This window comes from Aythya ferina (genome assembly GCF_964211825.1).
Source record: "Aythya ferina genome assembly, chromosome: Z".
Classification (NCBI taxonomy): domain Eukaryota; kingdom Metazoa; phylum Chordata; class Aves; order Anseriformes; family Anatidae; genus Aythya; species Aythya ferina.
In genome coordinates this window covers 61,758,636-61,786,605 of record NC_140299.1, presented here as the reverse complement: position 1 = coordinate 61,786,605, position 27,970 = coordinate 61,758,636, and the positions used below count along the sequence as shown (strand labels likewise).

Genomic DNA, 27,970 nt, shown 5'->3' with positions numbered 1-27,970 from the left:
TGGGGAGGGGGTGTAGAACTGATGTTTGTACCCTCAGGGATCAGCATGTTAATAAGCCATTGATGCATGAAGGAAAATGCAAACCTATGATGTACCAGATTAGATATTGCCAGTAGAGAATGGAAAGACTGCTGCACTTCGTGTGAAGAGTGGTAAGATCTGATCTGTAATATTTTATGTAGTTCTTATCTCTTACACTTAAAAAGATTTAGTTTAAATTGACAAACAGATGTAGAAGATGGTCTTAAAAATGGTCAGCTTATTTGTAGAAGTGACTAAAAGATTGTGTTGTGTAACCTGGCTAAGCAAAATCTGAATTTGATTTCTCTTTTCAAGTGCTGGAGAAAGCAAGTAACAATGGGAGATAATGGCTGTTCAAGTTTAGGGACAGAAATGGAGCAAGAAAAAATGAATATAAACTATCCACAACTATGTTAGGCTACTAGGTAGAAATTAGACTATGATGGGTATAACAGACAAGAGGATTGTGGTTCTGAAGAAAGAGTAAGGTGAGAGAAAGTAATTTGAAAATGGAGTTTGAAAATATTAAATATATGTTTGTACGATGAAACATATGACTGTATAGATACCTGTCAAAGCCAGGACATTAGGAAGGTATCCAAAGAAAAACAGAACAAAACAAAAAATGCTTTTAATTTGCCTGGTTAATACAACTGCTTTAATTCTAGTGTTAGGTTTAGTATCTGTACAAAACTGTAGTATTTTGTCTGTTTGCCATCAATAGCTGAGGGCTGGATTAGATGAGGAAGAAATTGCTGCCTGGTTCTGTGTATGTTGATAATGCTTGAATTTGCCAGACTCTGCTCGCATTCCCAGTGACCCAAGCATGTGTGGAGCTACTCATCTGCTGGCTATATTATGAAATTTGTGCACAATTTCTGTTGTAAAGGCAGTGACTCGGAATGAAAAGGTGGTGTGTTAATAGTGTTGATCTAGTAGTTGTTGGCCTGTCTTTTTGAGCTGTTAGCATGGATGCTGCAAGCGTTACTGATGTGTGTCTGCTGTGGAAGCATCTCTGGTGGACACAGAATAGAGACATCAACTTGCTTCATGTAATTGGCTAGCACAGTTGTCAGATGGTACCAGCGGGGTGACAGTACTGATCTGAATCGTGTTTGGACCACTGACCATGGAGATAATAAGTCTTCAGTTGCTCTGTAAAAAATTGAGAGCTGTGTAGAGTATACAACAAGTTTGTCTAAATGTTGGTTCTTTTTTCATTAAGGAAATTCTTCTTGGATAGATTGGATAGATACCTTGCAGTAACCTTTCCGTAGGTGAAGAATTAATGTTGGATTGGCACGTGCATAACAAAATCAAGCAGACTGTATTCAGGCCCAGCTGGCAGGGTTTTTTTTTTTTGGTTGTTTTCATTTAGTTTGCACCTACAGAGGACTTTATTGAAATATGCTTTTTAATATCACCCTGAACTTGCAGAGCAACTGGTTTATTGCCCCCACTGGAGAAGTCTATGGCATAAGACTGTCAGCAACACTATGCGACTGTTGTACTGGAAACCATATTTGCATTTGTAATATAACTCTATGTCCGTAGTTGCAACAAAATAAATGTTTTCTTTGACCTATTGAATATTTTCTATATGCTACCTGAACTCAGAGTCACTTCAGATTATTTCCCTGGAGAGTAGAAAAGGAGATCCAACTAAAATTTAGTTATTGTTCTTCTCAAATTAAATTGGATGAAGCGAATAAGCTGAAGTTGGCCAGATCAATAGGTCTGTTACTTTAGACCAATGTCTGTAATCAGGCAGAGTGCTTTCAATACATTGTTCTCAGGCTTGTTGGAGATTTAATTTAATTAGGTATTTAATGTGCTCAGTTAACAGATTGTGCTGCTTTCTAGAGCGGTAGCTATGGAACAACATACATAAAGACTTTGTTTCTCACAGGTCATTAGTAAATGAGGTAATCGCTTATTTGTGTAGGGTGCCTGCAGTGTAGCTAATTTCATAATACAGAGTTTTATTTTACCTCTGCATGATATTGCCATATTAAAAATAAAATTTATTTAGATATGGGCTGGTCTGTGCCCTGGAAGCTGCTTACCAGCACAAAATTTATCAAAGTTCTGATTCCAGTAATATAAATAAGATGCTGGGGAACTTCTGTACCAGCTCCTGGGATTAATATTAGAATAAAATTGGAATCAGAGTAGTGCTGTTTACAGCTGCTACATATATATGCATATATATGCATAGTGCACCCTCAGTAAGTTCGCAGATGACACCAAGTTAGGTGCGTGTGTCGATCTGCTTGAGGGTAGGAAAGCTCTGCAGGAGGATCTGGATAGGCTGGACCGATGGGCTGAGGTCAACTGCATGAAGTTTAACAAGGCCAAGTGCCGGGTCCTGCACCTGGGGCGCAATAACCCCAAGCAGAGCTACAGGCTGGGAGAGGAATGGTTGGAGAGCTGCCAGGCAGAGAAGGACCTGGGAGTGATGGTGGATAGTCGGCTGAATATGAGCCAGCAGTGTGCTCAGGTGGCCAAGAAGGCCAACGGCATCCTGGCTTGTATCAGGAACAGCGTGACCAGCAGGGCTAGGGAGGTGATCGTCCCCCTGTACTCAGCTCTGGTGAGGCCGCACCTCGAGTACTGTGTTCAGTTTTTGGCCCCTCGCTACAAGAAGCACATCGAGGTGCTTGAGCGGGTGCAGAGAAGGGCGACGAAGCTGGTGAGGGGCCTGGAGAACAAGTCCTACGAGGAGCGGCTGAGGGAGCTGGGCTTGTTCAGCCTGGAGAAGAGGAGGCTCAGGGGCGACCTTATCGCTCTCTATAGGTACCTCAAGGGAGGCTGTAGCGAGGTGGGGGTTGGTCTGTTCTCCCACGTGCCTGGTGACAGGACGAGGGGGAATGGGCTTAAGTTGAGCCAGAGGAGTTTTAGGTTAGATGTTAGGAAGAACTTCTTCACTGAAAGGGTTGTGAGGCACTGGAACAGGCTGCCCAGGGAAGTGGTGGAGTCACCATCCCTGGAGGTCTTCAAAAGACGTTTAGATGTAGAGCTTAGGGAAATGGTTTAGTGGGGACTGTTGGCGTTGGGTCAGAGGTTGGACTTGATGATCTTGAGGTCTCTTCCAACCTAGAAAATTCTGTGATTCTGTGATTCTGTGTGACATAGTAACAGGCTTAAACAGTGGTAGAAGAAGTAGTAGTTGTGCTCATAGGCAAAATCCCCTGTATCCACCAGGTAAGTCAGATGAGCTAAATATAGTGTGTATGGCATTTAACCTGTATCATGACTACAGAATAGAAGCTTAATTTTCTTTTTAATGAGAAATAAGTAAATAAAGTTGCCAAATTAGTAGTGCCATGGTTCAGTACCCTGCAGCGTGTTGGCGTAAGAAGTGATAGGCATGGGCAATGCTTCCCTGAGGCTGCGAGTAAGTGTAAAATGAGAAAGCAGTTTCAGCTCTGGATGTCTGTTAAGTCTATCCTCTGCATAAACCATATGTCGCCATTACAACTTAGAGTGCAGTTAATCAAATGCTTTCAGTTGTGATGCTTGTTTGTTTTTATCTGCTCCAAATTCACCAAACTAACCAGGAAGAAAAAAAAAAAAAAGACTTAATATTTTATCTATCTTTTGACTTAAGACCTTAATGAAAATATAACCCACAGTAGTATAGAGAATTGCAATTTTAGTGTGTAATCTCTCCAGCTGCCCAAACTGCCCCTGCTCCAAGAAACTGTTTTAATATGAGGGCTCTCCCAAGATACTTCATTCTTGCAAGCAGTTGAAACCTACCCAGACCACAGAACGAGTCAGATTCTTGGCCATGCAGGCATTCTTGAGCCCACACTGTTCTCAGATGACACAAAGCTGGCATGAGCAGCTCGACTCTCCTTCTTTTGGCATTGCTCACATTGGGATCAGAAGGCATTGCTCCAGATTGCTAAAGAACGCTGATATGTTGCAGGCTTTTAGAGGTTATTATAAGCTTGCACAGCTTAAAGTGATCCTTGAGCTGTTGGGTCGCCTTGTATCTTGCCAGAAACCTGCAGTAGCATCAGAAACCTATTTCCAATTCTCCACCTCCTTCAGTTGCATGGTATTTGTTTACACAGCAAGATCTCAGCTATTAGAGTGTACAAGCTGTTCTTCTTTATCCACGCTTGTATGGAAATGCTCAGTGATTAATCTAAAAAATAAATGAGGAAAATAGATAGGTGTACTGCTCTCACTTGTACTTGTTCCCACTGGATGCTAGCCTGGGTCAGAACGCTCCACTTTGTGCCTGGAGCTTTCAGGATCCAGCCTTTGCACCCCGGGTCGCATCCTTGTATTTCCATGCTTCGCATCCCTCAGAGAGGTGCAGCACCCGGATCCTTTCCATGGATCAGCACAGAGCACAGCATGAGGGACTCCTGTAGAGCACCTGGTAACATGTCTCTGGAGCACTGTAAATGCTCCTGATACGTAAAACTCCTGTGTGTATTAACCTTGACAGCATACTTATTCTCCCATAGATGGTTATGTGTCTGTGTGTTGTTCCCTTTCTCTGCTCCTCAAAGTACATGTAATTTTTCAAACTGGATTGATTTTCAGTCGTGCCAGAGGAGTAGAGCTTCCAGTGACAGTTAAATTCCTATGTATTTCTTGAAATTACATCTCTTTGTAGAGGAAAGAGATTCTGTAGATGCTTCATCTGAAGTGATTCAGCTCCAGAGAATTCATCGAGAAGGCTCCCCTAAATACAAGGAAATATATCTGTACGGTGCAGGCTTACAGCAATTCAAGACTGCTATATTCAGTCAACCAAAACAATTTGTAGGAAATCAAGCCTTGTTAGGCCTGTCAGTGATGATTGTTCAAACATTTATGAGAAGCTACATCTGACTGAAAACAATTGCCCTAGGCAGGAGTGAATGTTTCTGGGGTGCCCAAGGTGGGGAAGGCCCTCACCGCTCAGAGCAGCTTGAGTCGTCACATGAGTATTGCATTTTCCACCTTCTCCTCCACAGATCTGCAGCATGCAGAAATAAAATGGAAAGTGGGAGAGATACTCACTTCCTGTGGTTTGCTGTACTTCATTTTCATCCTGTTTATAACAGGAAAAAAAAGATGTGGTACTAAAATGCTAGAAAACAAACAATTATGTTACAAAAAGGGTTCAAAGATACTGAATAGTGAAAGAGTCAGGTCCCAAGTAGAGTAGAAAGAAAAGAATCTCAGGCATGCCTCTTATTTGATTTAGGAACAAACGCAGCAGGTGGCCTTTGAATGCAGAAATGAGTAAAAATGGATAATTTCTGTTTTTTACTTAGTGTTTGCCAAGAAATCATGTAGTTGTGAGTCTGTATGTGTAAAACACAAAGAGTAAATTATGTTTCTTATTGTTATAGACAATGAGCAGGTTCCACTAAAGTAGTTTCTATAACCTATTTTTCATTTCTGCAAACAAATCTCTGATGTTTCTGAATCAATTTTGAAGTCTTTCATAAGTCCAACATCACTGTAGCATGTCACCCCCCTTTTTCTTCTATGTTTGCTTTTTATTTATTCTTTAAGGTACCAAAGTTACACTTTTTCTCCCTATTTCCTTTTCCAGTTCTCAGCTTTCTGAGAAAAAAAAGAAACAGAAATGCGACTTAGCAATTGCTAAATACCAAATTAATAAATAAAACATGAAGTCAAGTAAGTTTATAGTAATTACCTGAGAACATCTATTTGCACGTGGCTTATATTGGTAACTGGGCTATTGATTTGAAGTCTAGTGACTCTGTTGCCCCGTGTCTCACTTAATGCTCCCTCTGCTGATGTTTCCAAGGTTCTAACACTTCTTTACTTCACTAATTCTTCTGGCTTTCTCAAGCTGTTCAGATCTCTCCTTCTCCACTTTTCTTTTTTTTTCTTTTTTTTCAGTTGTGGATTTCACAGGTGTTTCCTTGGATTTCTCCTTTTTCTAACCTCTGTCTCTCCTCAGCCTGTTTTTTTTCTGATCATATAATTAGATCTGCCTGTCTGCCATTTTCCGCCTCAATTTAGAATTTTAGGACTTTACAGCAATTTTGATAATCCTTCTGGATGTTCCCATCTTTGAACTAAATATGACGCAATGACTTAAGAAATCTTTGTTTAAATCCTTCCACATTATTCCTTCCCAACTCACAAATCCACTTTTTCCCATCTCTTAGCGGAACTTTTTTTTTTTTTTTTTGCCTAACTTGTCTTAATCCATTAGATTTTTCCAATTTTGTCGTTAATTTCCTGTAAGATCTGCCCTTCTTCTCTCACCTGTTTCTTAGTATTTATTGTGTCCCACGTGTAGTACTGTAATTACCTTCTATCTACTAAAAAAAAATAGGAATCCTTCAGAATAATTTATATCATGATGGTGACAAGACTCAAGATGGTAGATGAGGTGGTCAGACAATTTTTAGTCATGGCTTTTAAACCTGTCCTTTCATAACTCATGCATTCACCATTCTGATGTAGAAGATACCTCTTAAACCTTTTTTCTTTTTTTTTTTTTTTTTTTTACCTTGATTCCTGTTCTTTAGTGTTCCATTAAAATTATTACTACTAGTGTGGAAAAGTACCTTCTGAGGAGATGGTACATACTGCTGTATTTACAGAGAAGGTTTTGGTGACCAGAAATAGTTATCTAAACTGTGTCTGGGCAGACTGGAGGGGTGCAATCCGTTATGAGGTTCTGACTCATGAATGTATAAACTGTGATATCAGTGATTTTGCAGGTAAGACAAAATTGTTCTGTTATCCTGTAGAGAATTACCATCCAGTACTCAGTGTTGCTAAAGTTAGTGCAGTTATTTATAGCAGTTAATTCAGCATGTAATTTCTCAGATGAAAGCCTGGATCAGTAAATATATCAAGAAAGTAGACAGCTTAATCATGCTTTTTTAAGTTGTGGTTGCTTATATGATATGGTATTAAAGCAAAGACTTGCACAAATTCATAACTGTGCTGTGCTCTGTGTTTTCTTTTATAAATGTTCTCCTGAGCAAAGCTTTGCCTGACTACAGTCTCAGTTACATTCATTTTTCTTTCTTCTACATGTATGAGTATTGTTTTAGATATCCATAAGAATAACTGCCTTTGTAATTGTGGCCAATAATTACTTCTCACTAGTATAATAAATAGTTAAACATAGACTAAAAGAAACCTATTTACATTAGAGTTTTATCTAATGTTGTCCTTACGTAAGGTAGCTTTAAATTTTGGAGTAAATGATTAAGTAGTATTTTAATCAAATTCAGTACTGTGCTTCCTGGTTGCTGTTACATTTAGAATGTTACTCACTTTTGGACTGAAATCTTCCAGGGCTAGCTTCTAGGCATATGTAAATATTTTAGCAATTTTTGAGTTGGACATCAAGACGGGGATTTGATTTTAAGAAGAATATATCCCTACTATTTTTCCAGGTTGTATGTTTATAAGCAATGCTCTAACTTAAGCACTTGGGAATTTAGTTTAGAATAGCATGGCTTTAAAGAAATAATAATAAATGTGATTTTTATTTAATGAAATTTTAGGGTTGCTTTTTTTTCCCCAGTGAGTGTTAATGCCACAGTACAAATCCTGTATGCACTGGCATACCACATCTGCAAGTATAAACATACATACATGGTTTATTTCATTTTTATGCATATCAGCAGGCTAAAATGATTGGTTTGCATCAGTACAGCACTTCTGTCCTTAAGGTTTGCATTAGTAAAGCTGTACCCATATTGAAATTATATATGTCTGTATGAACAATGGAAGCCCTAGCTGAGAATAAGTAGAAGATAGATGTTCTGAATGTGCATTTTATATAGAGTTTTACATCTTAAATCTCATTACAAATACCTGCATAAATTTTTCAGCATGTTTCCTTCATTGGGGATTTCCTTTGGAGGTATTTTATACTTCACTTTTTTTTTTTTCTTTTCTTTTTTTTTTTTTTTTATCAGAGAAATCACAGGAGCTATTTGGCTTCACCTTGTTTAAGGTGTAGCACTCCTCCATGGCTGAACAGTGAAGTTATGAGTGCAGTTAGCTTTTATGTGCTCTTATTGTTGCCCCCTGCAGCCTTTTATTAGGAACATGCAATTGTTCTACTCTGCTATGTAAGGAATCTGATTGTTGTTTTTGTATGTTTGTTTGGTTTTCCTCCTCATGATTTGCACCTACCTAAAAATTCTGTTGTTTTTGTAGCAAGTCCTCAGACTACCTGACCTTCAGTTTACCTAAAGGCTGAGGCAGAGGGAACGGGACTCTTCAGGAAAGTAGAAGTAGACTATAGGGAATTGTAGGAAATGTAAGATACTACTAGTTTGGTGACTGGAGAGAGTTCCAGCTTGAATTCCTTCCTCTCTGTACTAGCTTGAAGGGATCTGTACACATGCAGAGAGCATGCTGACTGCCACTCCTTCAAACAGAGACTGCTGAAGCACTGACGGTGCACTTAGTGAACCTATAGCTGAAGAAGACCAAAGCTTTAATGCAACTTTGATGTTTTCTGACAAAGGTGTTTCAGCTTGCTTAATCTGTTCTTTGAACATATTATATAAAGGTGGATATCCCACCGTTTTTATAGAATAGGTATCAGAGCTGCCTTTCATGCTTCATGGGCTTATCAAATAGACTGACCATATCACTGAACTTGTGGTAAATTTTCACAAGTTCTGTTTTGCAGGTGGACTGTTTTAACACAACCCATGTAGAAACCTGCACGTTAAAGTAAACAGTCTACATTCAGGGAAACTTCCTTTCTATGTTTCCACCCCCTTCTAATGTCTCACACTCTTTGTTTCCAACCAGGATGCTTATTCTGTGGGAAAAATGAGCTCTGTCACATTACCTTGTGGCATAATTGTTGTGTTAAGCAGTCTGTTTATTCTTTGTTAAGAATTATTCCAAGGTAAACACTATAATCTTTTGCTCAGCAGTACAGCTTGGCTCCTTCGGGCCTTTCCTCCTCCCCCTTGCAGGTTCTGAAACTCTTGACGTCAGTTGTTCAAGTATCTGCTGTGTTATGAGGGCTGAACAGTGTTTTGCAGAGAGCTTCTGCAAACTGTTGGTTGGGCACTTTGCTTCTGTTTTCTTCTCTGTACATTGCTCGCTGTGTGATAGCTTTACTTAGATATAGTTCTGAAAGCATGATTAACATTTGAATTTTTTTGACCTTTAAATGTGACAAAGTCATCCTGTGATATATTTATGTCAAGAGTTTCTTCAACACTGGAGCTTTCCATTAAGAACATGACCTTTGGTTTTTGTTTAGACATCATAATCTAAGGCTAGAGTATTAGCTTCACACCAGAGAGAAGTTTCATTATTTACAAAACTGCTACACTGAAGAGGGTTATATGATACAAGATGAAACGTAAAGTAATTACTCTACTGTATTACATTTGCATATTGCACATGGCAGATAGTTTTTAAACACTTGACAACAATGAAGTTTTAAAATAATGTCCATGCATCTGCTCCCACATGAAAACTTTGCAGCCACCACAGGACAAAATACAACGTCTGTGCTCAAGCCACGGTTTGGCTAGAATGATGAGAAATTGTCTGAACTAGTTAAAACATAAGACGAAAAACAGAACATTATGTTTTATCCTTAGGTTCGGGAACTGCAGACGCGTTTGCAAAGTGTGCAGGCAACAGGCCCATCCAGCCCAAGTCGTCTTACTTCTGCAAATCGACCCATTAACCCCAGCACAGGAGAACTGAGCACAAGCAGCAGTAGTAATGACATTCCCATAGCCAAGGTGAGTGTGTTTCAGTTGTGCTTCACATCATCTGTGAGAAGCAGGCTTCCTTTAGCCGCTGTGCAGGGGTGTAATTAACTGGGAAATATCTAGAATCCCCTGAGAAATTTCTGGGGTCCTAAGCAGGCCCATGAAATTCAGCAGCAGGAAGAAATAAAGCACCAATGATTGTAATTCTCTCAGTTACAACTCAGGTGTCAATTCTACAGTAGTTTACTTCTGGTTTGTAAATACGGCTAGTGAACAAATGCATTTTGTATAATGTTTATGGGTCCTGTGTAAGCTGTACAGCATTCTGACTTCTAGATTGCTGAAAGAGTGAAGTTGTCAAAGACAAGATCAGAGTCTTCATCATCTGACAGACCTGTCTTAGGATCAGAAATCAGCAGCATAGGGGTAAGGACCAATAATTACGTGCATGCATGAAATCTTCTAAAGATGAATTGTGTTCTGTTAGCACTGTTTTCTTCCTAAATTAAAATATGAGCTAACTAAAGAAAGTTTAAAAATTATATTGAGAAAAATTTCTCAATGGAGAGGATTTCACCTGATACCAATATCTCATTTTCTGATGACTGTTGGCTAGAAATCATTCCCTGAGTAATGTTAAGAGCATAACTCTGGAGTCAGTTAGTTCAAAATGTAACTTCTCAGGAAAAGACTGGTTGCATTCCACAACTTCCAAACCAACAGAGAAATAGATTCTGCTTTGTAATGCCAATGTAAATCCACCATGTTGTTGCTACTGTGTGTTAATATTTGTTTCGCTGAAGAGCTTGGCTCTGCCATTTTGCTAAGCTTTCAAGAAAGTAAATAGCTTGCTGTTCAGGTTTTTTAAATCTATCGTTAAATAATGGGCTTCACCCTTTGGTTTGTAGACTTTTAAATAAAAATAGCTTCTTAGAGTAGAAATTTATAAATATTCTACTGAATGTAAAATTCATAGTAAAAAATGAATAATGAATATCTTGAGGTGAGCAGAGAAACAAAGCTCTCAATTCAGACTACCTCTGAGAGGAATCTGGTTGCTTGCTTTTCACAATAATCTATTAACTACCCTGTGCAGGTGTCTAGTACTGTGGCTGAACATTTGGCACATTCCCTTCAAGACTGCTCAAACATCCAGGAAATCTTTCAGACTCTTTATTCACATGGATCTGCTATCTCTGAAAGTAAAATCCGAGAATTTGAAGTGGAGACAGAGAGATTAAATAGGTAAGGTGAAAAGTTAGATGTGCTCAGTTGTGTTATACAGTTATCTCTGTTGAAGTTGCTACTTTTTTCTCTTTTTGAATACATGTATTTCACGGTTCAGTCCAAGCTCAACTGTGGCAGCTGCAGATAAGCATGAAATGTAGTTGATGAAGAGAAGATTGAATCATATGCTAAGGACTCTTGCCATGAGTATGACAATTTTGTCATCTATTATTAGATCAGCACAGTGCCTTCATCTGTGCTAGTTTGCACTATAGAGTGTCCTTCACTATGGCCAACCAAGTAGATATGGCATCCTTTTCCATAAAACACATCAATGCTATAAATTTCCATTACTTACTATCCATCATTCTGGAAATAGCTTGCTTTGCTTTGTCCTGAAGAAGCAGAATTCTAGCATTATCATATCAATAGATGTACTGATACATGATGGTGCGGCATGTGTACCATTAAATAGACTTCTGGCTGCAGAAGAAAGATTGCAGTGTTCTTGTTGCAGTTAAAATACTGTTGGTATCCTTCAGTGAGCTCTATCAAAACCAATGCCTCAATGACCTGTTTGGCACATAAGATCAAAAACTGTGAATCAGGAACATGAGAATCATGTCTCAGAGTTCTTTAAAGTTCTTTGTTCCCCACAATTATCTCAAATTTATTTCCCACAGCTATCTCAAATTCAGTCTGATCAGTACAATATCTCTGTTACTCATAGCTCCTGTTTCAATAGTACTGCAATATTTTTCATCCTTTTTTTTTTTTTTTTTCTCTGCACAAATTTTGTATTGACATTGTGCCATTACAGGAGGTGTCAGAGAAGAAATAGGAGATGAAGCATCTGGAAGGTCTAGCAACTGGGGAAGTCAGGGCTTCATTCTGATCACTGAGGAAATAGTATCCTAGCCCTTCTCTTTATTGTGTTTGTTAAGAAATCAGTGATTTCAGTGTTGATGATGGCATTGATTTCTTCATTAGCTACCCACCTAAACATTAAAATCATTTACCTGTCCGTTCACAGTATATGTCCAACTCTTGTGATTAGACATAATAATTGATGTGTTGTTAGCAGCAGTGAGAATAATAAATAATTCTAATATTCTGAAGCCTTATTTTCAGATTCAGAGTTTATCTCATTTAGAAGAATATTATAATTAAGTTCTGATACAAGCTGACCAATGAATGATTTGAACATTGCCAAATTTGTGGAGATCTGATTGTGTCATTGACACTCAGTTCATATTTTGGAAGTTACCTCTTTAATCATGGCTAAAACTGTACTCTAAATGAAACAGTTACTCTGAACAGTCCAAAGAAAAGGGACATTTAGGTAGCTGTATAATCCCCACACACACCCACACATTGCATTAATGAACACAACACATAAAACAAGAAGCAAATGTGGTAACAGGACGTGAGGAATGGAGGCAGAAAGATTAAGGAAAACATTAATAAAATAAAGATCATATGCGGTCTTGTGGCTACAAAATAAGGGTACAGCTTTCTGCTTGCTACTGTTTCACTTACTTATGTTTATGTGGGTTATGTTTTACTTAGTAAATTTTACAGGAAAGAGATGAGAAGAGGCTGTCCAAAGAGAAGCAGATACCCTCTTGGCTCTTGCTATGGGACACAGAACTGATAGGTTTTGCTGTCATCATTGGTCTACTGCTGTCAATAGACCAAGTGGTCTTGTTCTTTTACATGGTCTTGTTGTTTTAAATTACAATTGTTTTAGAGTTTTCAGGACAGCGCCTGCAAGCTAAGCTTGGAGGTTGCCAATTAATTCCTTTTCAACAGCCGTATTGAGCACTTGAAGTCCCAGAATGACTTGTTGACAATAACACTGGAAGAGTGCAAGAGCAACGCTGAGAGGATGAGCATGCTTGTGGGAAAGTATGAGTCCAATGCCACAGCCCTCAGACTTGCGTTGCAATACAGGTATGTACTTATGCAGAGGGTGGCTCAGCCACAAAAAGGAGGAGCAGGGGAGATGTGATAGAATTCTCTGAGAGTTAAATTGTTGGTGTGCCATAGTAATGCTCTTAACTTTCGATTCCTCCCTGAAAAAAGTCCCGTTGGTTAAACTACTTGACAAACTACATAACTGAACTTATTGGTACAAGTGTATCTCAGCCCTAGTTCAGCATCAACAAACTCAATCTACTAGTTATATATGGATTTACCTTTTCATTTTCAAATAATGAATTAACATTTGAGACTGGGAAAATGTATTTATCTTTTGTACCTTTGTGCACACCTAGAACTACTATATATATATATATATCTGGGAGGTGGGTGAAGGAAAATTTCAGATACTTGCTAGGAACTCATCATACTTGATGAACATTGCTAGCACTTTTTGTCATACGGCAAAAGGACTGATGATGACTGAACATCATGATTCTCTAAGTTGCATAACATATTCATAAGTGCAGTGTCTTGATCACTCAGATACCATCATGAGTAGCTTCAGACATTTCCTCTGAAAGCAGAGCATTTCCTAAGCAAAAATACTGAAAACCTCTCCTATGAAAGCAGAAGTGTTCCATTCCTTTCAGTTATGTGTAGGCGTGGGCTATATCTGCGGTTTCTGGTCTTAAGGCACAGCTATTAGTCTGTGTTTCTGTATTAGTCTTGCACCTTTTACAAGAACAGTGGACCAAGGAGTTTTACTGTACTCCATATAATTTAGAATGACTTTAGAGTCACTCAAAGTAACTCAGAGCGACTTTCCAAAATCAGTAAGAATTTTGGGTGAATTGCTTGGTATTTGATTACAAGTATCTAAATTTACTTTAAACTTATATGAAAAGATGGTCTTACTCAACTCCAACTGCAACTAATTTAGAACAGGCACTTCTGGTCCTAGTAGAAATTGTGTACCTTCTAAAGAATGCATTCTGTCACTATCAGCCTTGGGCAAATTATAAGGAAATGTGAGTTGCAGATAGCTGTAGTCACGTATCTGTTCTCAAAAGCATTAAAATACAACAGGAACGAGTGGCTCACAACTCTGTATAGTATCTTTTGACTTGTATGGAGGAAAATCTTATAGCCAGGAAAGAAGTGTTTTTCTTATGTTTTCTTTTCTTCTTACTATACTTTGTGTAGAATTGTTCCATAATATATTATTGTTACATAGCATAGTATATTTATTATATATTATATATATTATATTATATAGTTATATAGTATAGTATAGAAAACTACATTTTATGTAGTAGGAAGGCCTGAAAAGAGTTTCTCAGAGGAATAATCTCAACCATCAGTCATATTACTAACTGTTTCAAACATGCTTCTGGAGACCTCCTCACATCAGGTCATTATCTTCCGTTTTAACTTGTTAAATTACTTGAGGCCAGCCCGGGACCATCAGAAGGCAGGAGAGATTGTTGAGTGCTTGTGATAGAAGCCATGTATGTTATGTCTTTTAATATCTCAGCTGCTAGACTCAGGGTAGGGAATCACGTAGCTCAGGTACCTCTCTTTCAATGCTGATCATGGGTATTTTTCCCTTCCAAATTACAGATTCGGTTTGTGTGATTTGTTTTCCTCATTTGCTTTCTCTTTCAGTGAACAGTGCATAGAAGCATATGAGCTGCTGTTGGCACTGGCAGAAAGTGAGCAGAGTCTCATTCTTGGGCAGTTCAGAGCTGCAGGAGTTGGTTCTGTTGGTAAGATTTCAATGAGTCACTTTATTTATTGTATTTTTTTCTACGTTCATTAGCATTAGAGTTAGTTATAACAGCATGTCAACTCATGACCTGCCACTTAAAAAGGCTCTTTGCTCTTTTCTTGTTTTTGACTAAGTAAATAATTTTACACACTCAAAGAAGAATGGAAAATTGAGAGCGTGGAATGAAATCATAAAATTCAGCAGCAATTTAAATTAACCTGTGTGTGCTATTACAAGGAGATGCCTATTCTGGTAGAGCTGAGGCAGCTACAGTCATGCAACTGTACAGAGTGGAATAATTGATACTCCCGAGCATGTGTGGCTTAGGATCATACTACTATGGAAACTGCAAATACAGGTTTTGTTTCAACCAGCAACATTGACACCCCCTCCCCAAAGCTGAGTCTAGTCTGTTTAAAATTGGGGTAAAGACAATACAAAAGTAACATTTAGCAGTAAGGAGAAGCAAAAAAAATCTCTGGTTTTTCACTCTACATTTCAGCTTTGCTCTGAAATTGTTCACTTTTATACCTTATTGTACTGTGTTGTCTGGGATACTAGTCTATATGTTCTGGGTTTTACTTATTTTGTGGATAGTTAATTTTGAGGCTAGAGATTTGGTTTTTTGTTTGTTTGTTTTAGAATATACTATTCTCTAATTAATAGAGTGAACCACTTTCATGGGTACTGTTCAGAAGTGTTTCAAACTTGACATTACTGATGTCTCTCTTTTACTGACAGAAAGAAGCATTCACACAGCAAATTTGAATCTGCATTTTACAGTCTCATTCCTCTTACTGTTAGGAGAAGGTAGTCATAGTAATCTTCAAGTAGGAAGAGGGGAAGCCCTCGGAGAGAGAATAGCTTTGCATGCTCGGCTGAGGCATAGTAACTGCACAGTTGAGGCAGTAATTTACAGCTCTAGCTTCTCAGGAATCACTGAAATGTAAACTAAAAGCTTTTAGGAGCGAAGTGACCATCTGGCTTTAGAGCCACAAGACTGATGGGTACAGACTGTAGTTTCAGAAGGCTGTATGCACTCATCCCACAGTCGCTGTACTGTTAACCATTCAGCTTTTTCTGTGTCTCCTCTAGTGCTACAAGCAGGCCTTTGTGTAGTTGACTTTGCCTGTACAATACATGTCTTGCAAAAAACAGCAGAGTGGATGTCTGATTTTTTCACCCACCTTTCTTCCAGAGTCTGGTTATTCCTCTTCACAATGTGGTTTTCCTGCAGGAAGTGACCAGGGGCCACATAGGTGACAGAAATCCTAGAAAGGAGAAATATTTTAGTTTTCAGTAGGGCATCATCCTACATGCATTTTATGAAAGAGAAGGTGTTTTTTGTATAGGTGATTTTATATATGTGTCTGTTGACAACTATTAATTATTGCATTATCAGTTACAGCCCTGTGATAGGAATAGTGTCAATTTCATGCTACATAACACAGTTTTGAAGGAGGTTGTGTATGGTTTATGTACCTTTATTAACTGTGAAATCTGATTTAAAAACATTTTGATGAAATAGCAGATTCTTTGTCTGAAGAGCAGACAAGTTTAATACCAACATCCATAAGTAGAAACTCATGGGAGGTGCTTCTGCATCACTTAGAGCTGTGCACATCCAGCTGCTCCTAACAGAGCATTACAGTTATTTCTACTGCATGCACTTGACTTAGCAAGTGTGAAGTATGGGTAATTAGTCTTTGACTCAAATAAGGATGAAATGAAAGTCTGACATAGAGCAAGCTGTTGTTTGTTTATATTCTATGACATCTTTGCATTGCATTTGTTAAAGTTTGAATATATTGCATGTTTGTTCAGACTTTCAGTTTAGCCACAAGGTTGTGTTTCTTTACAGATTTGACTCCAGCTGCAGTTAGGACTACAAGGGTAGTGACTGTGGTGATTTCTGTCCTACCACTGCTGAAGGGATGGCTTAGCAGCTGCGTGGTCACTAGAAATTACAGCAAATCAATAAACAACAATGCTGGTGTTCTTTTGTTTTGGTATGCGTGTTTGTAAACTCTGAAAGGCTGCTTGTAAACAGTAAAGCAATCATTCCAGGTGGAAAAGGCTTGAGATAAAAGCATTTTGAGAAAAGGCACTGGAAATGGCTATGCTGTGAAACAGCAGTGAACTGCTTGGACTAAGAGTTGTAATTAGCCTGGTGGTTTTCCATTGTGTTATTAATTTGAGACTCCCAACTTAATCCTAATGTGCAAGGCATGTCCTTACAAACTGATGAGCTCACTAAGGTAAAACATCACTTAAGACAAGTACCTGGAGTTTACAGAGAGGAAGGAGGTCCATTCAGGCCAGAAACCCAGTTATCACTGATGATCACACAGAAGTGAAATTGCTTTTACATCACAGATTTGTAATTTATTAGCATTATTTTGGTATAGGCTGAGAATGCATGGAAACATCTCTACTCTTGCTGTAATTTTTATCACCTTCCTCAAAGCTCTGAAACTGTTTGTTTGTTTGAAAACTAGGGGACCAGACAGGTGATGAAAACATCACCCAGATGCTTAAGAGAGCTCATGACTGCAGGAAAACAGCTGAGAATGCAGCAAAAGCCTTGCTGATGAAACTAGATGGGAGCTGCGGGGGAGCCTATGCAATCACTGGCTGTAGCGTGCAGCCCTGGGAAAGCCTCTCATCCAACAGCCACACAAGGTAACTGCAACTCATCTGCTCTCCTAATCTCCAAGCATTTGATTTCAGGCCAAAAGTTATGTTTTATTATATTTGTTCAGCTACTTTCTTCACCTCAGTTTACTGAGTTCGTTGCTTTGGTTTTTTTAAGTTGTCATGGCTCAGTGGTCTAATTGTCTTTAGACTTTGAGCAACTGCAGCCAGAAGGTTTTGTTGCAAATGGGTGATTTGTAACTTTGATCTTCCTTATAAAGGGCAAAACCATTACATTTGTTTTACTTCAGTGACTTCCTTGCTGTTTTATTGAAACTTGGATTGTGTAATTCTTGTTCATATCTATTGTATAGAGATAGCATGTCTGTACAGAGAAACAGAGATCAGAAGTATGCTTCCACTGGGTTTCTTGCATGCTCAGGAGTCGTTTCTTAAACATAGCAAATCCAGCATTTTAAAACACCTCCTCTCACTTCTCATTTCCCTTTGACCCCTAAAAACTCATACTTCCAATGCTGTTCCTCTGCATGTTAAATAGCAAATGAGCACTGTGAGCAACAGAGCAGATTCTTCCAGAAAAGGGCTGGATATTGCAGTTTTTCTGAAGACCTGTAAAACAATGAAACTTAAATGAGCTATTATTGCAGCAATGTTCTAGTTCAAATACATCTGCTAGCAGATTCATTTTGAGTCATTGCCTGCCTGCAGTGTAATTGTACTATGTGCAATGAATATGTGTGCATGTGTATGGATACAAAACTGGCAAGCATCCTGGGTAAATATAGATGAACATTTGTCTTTTTAAAAGTTATTTTGGTTCCTCAGATCCACTCTAAAAATTTATTTTAATTCAATTTCAGAGCCAGTTCTTTATTCAAATGCTGTCATTTTTTGTCACTTTTAGAAATTTTAGTACTATATCATTTCCTTTTCTTGCTGATATCGCCTCCACAGGATCTTATTTCCTGCCATGTGACTAGCATGGAATAGTAAAAAATCAGCACAAAGATCCAAATCTGAGATAAACTTTAATACTTTATTTCAAGAAGTCTTATGATGCTCTATCAGTCCAAGAAAGCTGTATCTTTTTTTCAGAAATTAATATTGGCAGCATCTGTGCTTGTAACACATTGATCACTCTTCATGCAAAAAGTATTGATCCACTTTAGAAAAAGGTTACAAAAAGCTGTTTCAAGTATTTGACTTGCCTTACTCTACGTGCACTTATGCCCTATCTACAGCTACATTTGAGCATGTTGCAAGTGGCCACATGTGCAATATCTCTACCCAAGCTGAGCCTCTTTACCACTCTAATGTTTAAAAGGGTCATTTTCACTGGTTGATAACTACCTCAGTGTTTTTCTTCCTTGTGAGATGTCTAGTACGTAGTTGAGGCGTAGGTGTTTGTTTTTTGTTTTTCTTTTTTGTGTTTGTTTTTTTTTTGGATGGGTAGATGTTTTTTTTTTGTTTGTTTGTTTTTGTTTTTTTATTTAAACAATTTGTAGTTCCCAGTATAGAAAGGGGGAACTGTCAAGGGGGTAAAGGGGTGCTGTTTTTCTATTTGTTCTCTCAGCTTTTTGCTGGTGGCATTTTGTAGGTATATAGCCTTTTCAGTCTTTGCTTTGTTGAACATCACTTTTATTTTGTTGGGGGGACGGGGGGGGGATGATTGAAATGTGTTGGGGGGGGGGAGGATGATTGAAATGTGTATGTGTTTGGGAATGAAAATCATCCCTCATGCTCTTTGTTTACAGTGAACTTCTGGAGGTCAGCTGGCACTATGTGTATGTGTGCATATAATGTTTTGGTTCAATCAATGAAGTTTCAGCAGAGTGTGCTTAAAATGGCATAAGATTTCAAATTTCATCAGTATAAACTGTGGAATAAAATGTAAAAGTGCAAATGTAAATGTGTTTTCTTGCAAGAGGGGTATCTTGTAGCTTGAGTCATTATCATTGTAGGATAAATTTTTCTGGTTTGAAGCAAGATACTGTACTGAATAAGGTAACAATTATTGTCTGCTTTGATATGTGTGGAACCTGGGAAAAGAAAGCTTCTTTCATTCAACCAAGGGGCACAGAGCAAGTCAGGAATTTTTCATATGGACATCTTGATCTGATCACTAGTTAGATATTTCTGCCCCTCCCCTTCCCTCTGCTCCCAGATTGATTTTTCTTTGTCTAAACAAAAAGTTTAGTGAAAACATTTCTGAAACTCTAGCTCCTGCATGAAATACAATTCATCATCTGTCCTTCTGTTGTGTTCAAATGATACGATAGAGGTGTTTTCAGTTTTCTCACTCCTGTGGATCTTGTCTCAGAAGAGAAGCATTCCCTCTTCAGCTTACAGATACCTGACACCTTTGTGGCAACCCATAGATGGAAAATCTGTCTTGTTTCAAAGGGCACATGCTTTCTGTATTTATGTCAGTGAATGTGCTATCTCAGTTTTAAAGAATTTAAGATTTTCTCTTTAAATCTCCTCTCCCTGTCATTCTGGATCCTTTTTTCTCTTCTCTCTAGGACCTTTCTTGTGTTTTTTTTGGTGTTACCCTGCCTATATTGCCAGCTCTCTCAATCCATACATATGTGCTTCCTTGTCGCTTGGCTCCCTGCTGCTCTAGACAGACATCCCATCGCCACAGACTTTCAGCCCTCTGTGATTCTTCTGTACTGATGGTTTCCATTTCCATTTCCTTTTCTTTTCCACTGCAATAACAATCAAGGCAAAGATAGGAGGATACACTCTGGATTTCTAACTGTTCCTGCAGGCTTAACATTTTTTATTTGTCTTAAAGAACTTGTCAGTCTATAAAACTGGGGAGTAGAACAAGCCCACATTACTAGTAAGTGCTGTGTGAACCAACATTTGGGGACCACTGCACTTAAATGAAAACACTTTTACATCATGTGGTGCAAATGCACTCTGAATCTGCAAGACTGATCTTTTGCTGTAACTGTTGTAGTGTTGCAGGCTTTTAGTCGCAGACATGCATTGCTACCTTTTCCCTTTGTAACCAAGTGAGTAGAGGGGGATGAGGTGATGAAAACCCTCCTTCACTGAGAACTGTGACAAGTGAATAATTCTCCCTGCTGTTTGAAATCCCGTAGAATAGGCACTTATAATGGAAGTGTTGACCCATCTTTAGCTTTGGCATTTCGAATGTGATTCTGAATGTCAAATCGCTGAACACATTACTGAGAAAAAATGCTTGGTGAGCCACCAGTGACAAGTGTTTAAAGACTGTAAAAGGGAGCAACTGAAATGAAATGAAAGGGCATTGCAGAGGTTGTTACTGGTGAAGTGAATAAAAATAATAGCAAGCATCTCAATTCATTTGACTGGCAGCAGCACAACAATGTTGCCAATTAATTTTTGAAAATAGAAATAGGTCTGTGGTGTAGTTTGAAGTCATAATTACTTTAATGGACAGAAAGTAACTGTGGAACATGCATTGCCAACAAGGCTTGACTGATTGCACCTTAAAAAAAAAAAAAAAGAGGGAAACAAAAGAGAAAAATAGCAATTGTAATACCAAATGAAAATGATGGGGTTTATTCCATGCATTGCTAGTGACCCTGACCTTACATCTGGATTCACAGCAGGCAAAATCTTCCCTCTTACATGCAAAGGGAATCCTTGTCAGTATGATGTAGTGTCACAGAATACCTGAACACAGCCAAATACTCAGTGTCACAGAATGCCTGGACACTCTACCCCTCATCAGAATCACCTGGGATTTCAGATAAGAAATCTTTAAAATTTCAGATAATTATCTTGTCTAAAATGTGGAAATAACTTATTTAGAAATATTCTAACAGTTATCTTAATGTTATCTATGTAACATCTATCTGTCTATCTAAATCAGTCCTTCAAAAGGAGTGAGGGCAGATGCACCAAAGGTTCAGATTTTAGCCTTACGTACTGTTGTTTGTATTTTGACTGGTTGTAGTATTTTTCAGTTTTTCTGAAAGTTATTGTTCTTCAGCATTGTGCTGTTTCAGACCTCAAGCCACAAGATTCACACAGAAGATGGCTGGCTTATGCATGCTTTGTACCCATCAAATTTATTCTTTGAAGTGTAAGGTTGTGTGTAGACATTCAAGCAAGTATTGTGGATTCAATACTGACAGCATTATTTTAGTTCTGTCAGCTTTGTATTATCTACACTATTGTCGAATTGCAAATTTATTTATTAACTTGATTATTAATATATTAACTACACGTTTTATGGACAAAATTCTGTAGTATAAAAAAGTTATTCGCTCAGTGACACTTTGGGGAGAAGACTTGTTCATTACCATGTACTGCATTTCTATACAGACACACGCACATAAGCCAGCAAATAAAACTGCACGTCGTACCACACCAGCATGCATTCTGCTGGTCTGATTTCCTTTGTCCCGACTGCCATTAGAAGGGAACGCAGGATCTGAAATTCAGGATCGTGTTCTCACCAGCTGTGGACCCTTCAAAAGACCAGCAATGGGCTAGCATTCCGTCTGTGGAGAGATGTATGGTAGGGCTCTTAGGGGAACACACCCAGGCAGAGCTGTGCTGTGGGAGTTCAGAAGCACTGCAGTGCTGTCGCAGTTGCTCATGACGTAGTCCTGATTTCACAACTGTTCAAAGTGGGCTTTGCACCCTGCCTCTCTGCTTCCCATTCTGCTTCCTTGCCTCTGCGCGGGGGCTTGCTGCTAAATGCAAGGGTAGAAGGAAGGTTCTTGTCCCTCATTGTGCTGGCTGAGAAAGCTTCCCCATTAAACTCCCTTCACCTTATTTTTTTGTTTTTATTAAAAAAAAAGAAAAAAGAAAAAAAAGAAAAAGAAAAAAAAAAAAAGAAGAAGAAGAAGAAGAAGACCTTGCTAGCAATTCACCGGAGGAGCCAGCTCAGCTGCAGACAGGCAGGCAGGCAGGCAGCCAGGACTGAAGTAAAAGCAGCCTGAGTATCCCTGGCAGCAACCCAGACTGTCTTCCTTAGTTTGGGCTGCACTCCCCTAAGATATACTTGCACAGCCGTAGGTCTCTAAGGGCCAAAATCTGTGACTGTCCAGTATGATTTTCAACTTAACACAACAATAGATTTATCAACATTTTTGCTTGTGTTTCATTCCCAGCAGGAGAGGTAGATTTTCTTTACAAGTGAAAAAAAAACTAAGAGGAGCTCTTTGTGTCCCAAGATTTGAAGCCTGTGTAGACTTTCAAAGCTGTCCTTTCTCCAGCAACAGCTGTTTTACATTTAATCCAGAAAAGCTGTGCAATTTTTGTCTTTGGGTGCGGAGGAAACTTGCAACATGACTTCAGTATAGAATAAATGTTTCTCACATTGTCTACCCCCATGATTTTTACATCAGTGTCTACTTATGAGAGGTGCCAGTGGATTTAGCAAAGCAAGGCTTATGAAGTGTTTCAAGATTCTCTAATAAAGAGCACATATGAAAAAAAAATGTTTCAAACTGAGTTTCTATGCAGCCAAGGTACTGGGTGTTTTGTGTTTCATGGTAGATGGAAATCAATGAAAACAAAAGCAAAGACCAGTTTACCCGCATTGTGGTAAATGTGGCACCTGTAAGGAAAAATAAATAAATAAATAAAAAGGAATAATGGGAAATTGTTAGAGGACTGTAGGAAAGGAGTGCAATGCAATATTTCATGACAGGAAAAGATTTTGAGAAATCTTTGTAGACCTGCCAACTCTCCATCTCCTCCAAGATTGTGCTTGGAATGTGTGGAAAGATTAGCAATTATTTCAGGCACTTAAAAATCAGTGCAGCTTTAGCTGAAGTAGAACTGAAAGAAACGAAAAAAAATCAAGCCTATCTTCATAGGCTTTCCATTTTTCACATGCATAAGATATTTTAGGACATCATCCTGACTCTCACAGCACGTAGCGGGTGGGGCTTCTTTTCTTCCTACAAAAATGTTGAACAGCAGTGCAATTTGATACAGAAAGTGATTTATTCCCCTGCTGATAACTGAGATCATCGAGCATTCCAGACAAACACAGTTAATGGATGACTTATCCCTCACCCGGCAGCTGATTACAGGACCTCAGGAGACAGCAGGCAGCTTTGAGTGAGGTTATAGAAACAACACAGCATTTTATTTTCCTTTTAGTGTTATTGCAACTGTATTGAGCCCTGGAATGCTACAGCTGTATCAGTCTTGGCTCCCTACAGCATTGGCAAGCTTGTCGGTGGGGAGGCAGCACTGAGACACCTTTGCTCTTACCAAGACCTTAGTTATCCCTTTCTGTAATCTCTTCATAAACATTTGTGGGGCAGTCGTTTGTTTGAAACCATGCCCATAGAAAAATTCTGGCAAGTCTGGTGATGATTTTTTACTTAAAATACTGCTGAATTATGACTTTAAGCCTCTCTGAACCTAAAAAAATGTCAGTATACTGTGGAATCTACCTTAACATGGATAGAAAGATGCTAGCACCTGGTGGATTTTTTCTTAGATTGATTCCTATAACTGTCTGTTAAGAAATACGTGACTTGGTAACTGGTATTGCCATCAGCAGATAAAAATGAGGAGAGGGCTGATTCTTTTTTCTCATCAGATGCTTCTTCCCAAAAAAGATGAATACTCAGTGGCTGAGCAGCAGAGAGAAACTTGCTCTGCGAGGGTATTGCAGAGAAATCTTAAAACACTCATTTCAGAAGACACCGTTCTCTAAAAAGTAATTCAGTTACATCTCAGTAGATATCTGGCTTTTCAGAGAAGTTGTCACATGATCTGATTCTTTCATGCAGCTTAGAGAATTAATTTATTTTCTGAATTTAGCACACCCCTCTGCATCTTCTGAATATTGCATCATCCAGTCCGCAGTACGTGTCCTTTCTGTGAACTTCTAAGTAAGACTCACATGTTCATGTTGGGAGAGTGATATAAAAATACAAATTTTGTTCCTAATTTTTAATACTGTTTTTTCTCTTTCTAGTACTACAAGCTCAACTGCAAGCAGTTGTGATACAGAGTTTACAAAGGAGGATGAGCAGCGGTTGAAGGATTACATCCAACAGTTGAAAAATGACAGGGCAGCAGTGAAACTAACAATGCTGGAGCTGGAGAGTATCCACATTGATCCCCTTAGTTATGACGTTAAACCTCGTGGAGACAGCCAGAGGCTAGACCTGGAAAATGCAGTCTTGATGCAGGAACTTATGGCAATGAAGGTAATTTAATTATGTGCAACAGGCTAACTGCATTGCTGACAATGCCCCTGTGCTACAAAACAAGCTAAGAGGAGGGAGGCACTTACAGGGATTGCTGGGTAACAAGGGGTTACTTTGTTGAAGCGAACAATCAGGGCTGAAAATCCAGGAGTCAGACAGTGACAGAAGGCAGTGCATTAGCAATGACGAGATATGGGTGTTTTGAATTAGGCGAAGACTTCATCCGTGGCTCTAAAGTTGGAATGTTCTCCTTGACAAACCAGATGCTCTCTCTAAGAGATACGGCAGTTGAATCGCTTGAGGGTGACCAAAAGCATGATGCAGCACTTCCCAAGAGACTGTTCATTACTTCACTTACTTGCGTGCAAATGTGCATCTTAAATATTTGTGAACTGAAGCAAAACAAATTCCCTCCTTTTAATATTGCTGTGGGAGGAAGAATGGTCTGTCAGAAGCTATCATCCATAGTGCTTTACGCAGTCACAGCTCCAGAGCTGTTCTAGACAGCATGTTGCAATTAGTAGCTCAGGTTGTATTGTAGCTGGAGCAAGGAGTGGAAGTTGTAATGACTAACAGGAACAGAGGTTTTAGGAGAAAACTCCAGTCCGTTGAGCCTGCTTTGCATGCCCAGTTGTAAAGGTGGGATCTAGACAAACTGGTCTTTACTCACCAGGTACAAAACTTATAGCACTTTAAACCTGATTTCTGTATTGACTTTGTAAATTGAGAGGTGAACTAAAACATAGCATCATATTAAAGGGAATGTAACCATGTGTCTGCATTTGGAAGTTGTCTGGTTTTGGTTCAGTTCAGGTAAGTCTAATTTCTGCTTGTTGGCAAGTCATATTTTAGTCAACTACTGGCAGGTGTGTCAGTTAGAGCGTCATCTGGGGCAGCAAATCCTGATAGCTTTATAAGTTTGTAAAGCTATGGATTTTTGTTTAGGTCTCTTAGTGCTGGCTTACTGGTGGCATAGTAATGACAATTATATTCTTAGTGGCACTGCCCTTCCATCTGCTGACAATATAGCATTGCAGTAGTACATGTGGTATTTGTAGTCAAGAAAAATAGAAACTACCTGATACTAGTCAGAAATTTTAAAAATCAACAGTGTGAATATATTATGGCCAACAGGAATATATTCCCCATAATGAAAGTTATGTGAGTTGTACTAAAAGACATTTGTAGGTCATTAGACATTATTGTACATTTCAGGCATCACACTTCCTTCTCTTCTTTTGCCTCCAGATCTTCACTGAAACTTCTTGTACACTATTGTTACCTCTGTTTTTAAACCAGTTAGTAAGGGCAAACTGCAGAGCTATCCCTTGTGATTACTGCCCGTGCATTCCCCTAACGTGACGAGAACACCCACAGTTCCATATTAATTCTGGCACAGTTCTGAGTGCTGGTAATCCTTTAATTCTCTAAACAATCATCTAACTTGCTTTTGACATAAGGTGTCCACCCATAACTTTTGGCTGCACATAGCACACTGGGTTTTCAATGCAGGAATTGTTTCCAGAAGAAGTCATCTTTCTTCTTGATTGTTTCAGTGCAGTGCATACTGGAATAGATGCACATCTTACACATGTGGCTAGCTTCACCTTCAGTCCTTTCAGGCACAGAGAAAATGACAGTAGTGTTCATTGGTTATTGTTTGCTGTACTTTGCTGGAATTCACAACTGCAGAAAAATTCTAGATTTCTGAAAGGGAAATGGTGAAAACTCAATCTCATCAAAACTTGAAAAGGAATTGTTAGTAAGTGCTCTGCTTCTACAGAAATTGAAAGCTCCCGCCTTTCTTCAGCATGTAAAGCATTACAAAAAGCATGGATGGAGTCAGAGCTACATTTTGCATGCTTTGGTCCCAAGAGGATGTGCGAATTTATTACCGTCCGTGGTTGTTGCTTAGGTCTGCGTTACACCTTGCTCATCTCTGTGCCAAGCTAAATGTATGGGCAGGACTCACAAACAGGCTTTGTGACTTTCAGAGTGTAGTATTTTATCTATTATTTGGAGCATGTAGTTTATACAGAATAGTATACGTCTGCTTTCTTCTTTAAGTTGAAGCAGATGTACCCATCTGTGCTTCATCATGAGCATCTCTTTATCTGTTTCCTCTCTCCCACATTCTTAGCAAAGATGATACAGCTTGATTGAGCTGCTCAAGGATTTGCTGTGTTGTTGAGTCTTATGACCTGCTGCTTGGTTCTTGAAACTTGCATTTGCTTAGCATCTCTGCTGCACCTTCTGTCAACTTTCATTTACAACTCACAGTAAAACTGATCACTGCATCAGTTATATTGCTTCTTGCATCTATGCTAATGAAATTCTGATAATACTTTTACACCGTTTGTTCTTTATTACCGATGAAGCAGATCCACAAAAGGATGGGTTGGAGCTGGTGTTTGGAAGCCTCATATTTTGTTCTGTTCTTCTGTTGCCTTGTTTATTTTTTTTAACTGATCCAGAGTCTAAGACCTAGTGGTCCACTAGTGCTTCTGTGAAATCCACATCTTTGCTTCAAGCAATAATTAGCCATGTTTCCAAATATATTCCTGTATGTGGTTTGTCGTCAGTCTGTGGGTCTTGTATTGAGGTCAGTTGTTTTTATGCCCCATTTAGCAAAAAGATTACTTCTGATGAGTGTAAATAATTCTTGGTCTGTAGTCTTTCTGCATTTCAAAGTACATATAACCTATTTAAGAAGACTCCACTTTCTACACAGATAATTTTCCTCTTTTGTGTACAAGAGGTGATAATATTGCTTTGAGATTAGTCTACTCTTTGCTGAAAATGTTAAAAATACTTTTGTCCACCTTTGTTACAACATTTAGCACCCTTAGACACGTTTATAGTAAAGTACACTTAACCAGAACACCACTTTTATCAAATCCAATACTTGTTTTTCTTCTGAAAGATTTCACCTTGTGTACAGTGATCCACTTGGCATCCCTGTTCATGAATTCCAGAACTTTTTGCCACATAAGGATCCTCACAGTTTTATTCTTTTGATGTGACTACATCCAACACAAATTTTAATTTGGAGGATGATGTGGTGTTGCTGATTATATTGAGTTGGGATATTTCATTCTCATTCTAGTTTTCACCCCAATTCAAAACTGGAATATGGCTACAAATAAAAAATATACATAATTCAGTGGATTAGTTCTGAAGTGAGTGATTTGTCACTTGAAGCTCATGAAGTTGTGTGGGTTACCCAAGTTGTCTTCAATCATCTGGAAGAGCAACAGCTGTCCACCTCCTCCTTCAGTGTTTCATTTTGTACGGGCCACTTTTGCGTCAGGTCCATGCTATGAAGAAGCTGCTACGTTAAATTACACAATAATTCACTAGCATCCTGTAATTAAAAACAAAACAAAACAAAGCAGGGTAGTAGATATGCAAAGGCTATACTGTCATTGAAATGAAACTTGGACGTTATCTTAGAAAATATATTTTCATAGAACAATTATTGTGTATGTAAA

At 38.7% G+C, this 27,970-nt stretch overlaps 1 protein-coding gene across 6 annotated transcripts in view; it reads left to right on the top strand.

Annotated features, from left to right (window-relative positions):
- MCC (MCC regulator of WNT signaling pathway) overlaps positions 1-27,970 on the top strand; it is a 197,050-nt gene that overhangs the window by 151,717 nt on the left and 17,363 nt on the right. For all 6 annotated transcript variants that reach the window (XM_084504442.1, XM_084504443.1, XM_084504445.1 and 3 more), the window contains 7 exons: positions 9,609-9,755; positions 10,062-10,151; positions 10,822-10,970; positions 12,765-12,905; positions 14,541-14,641; positions 17,142-17,325; positions 24,245-24,479. In XM_084504442.1, coding sequence (XP_084360568.1) covers positions 9,609-9,755; positions 10,062-10,151; positions 10,822-10,970; positions 12,765-12,905; positions 14,541-14,641; positions 17,142-17,325; positions 24,245-24,479 — 1,047 coding nt within the window. The remainder of the gene's footprint in view (positions 1-9,608; positions 9,756-10,061; positions 10,152-10,821; positions 10,971-12,764; positions 12,906-14,540; positions 14,642-17,141; positions 17,326-24,244; positions 24,480-27,970) is intronic.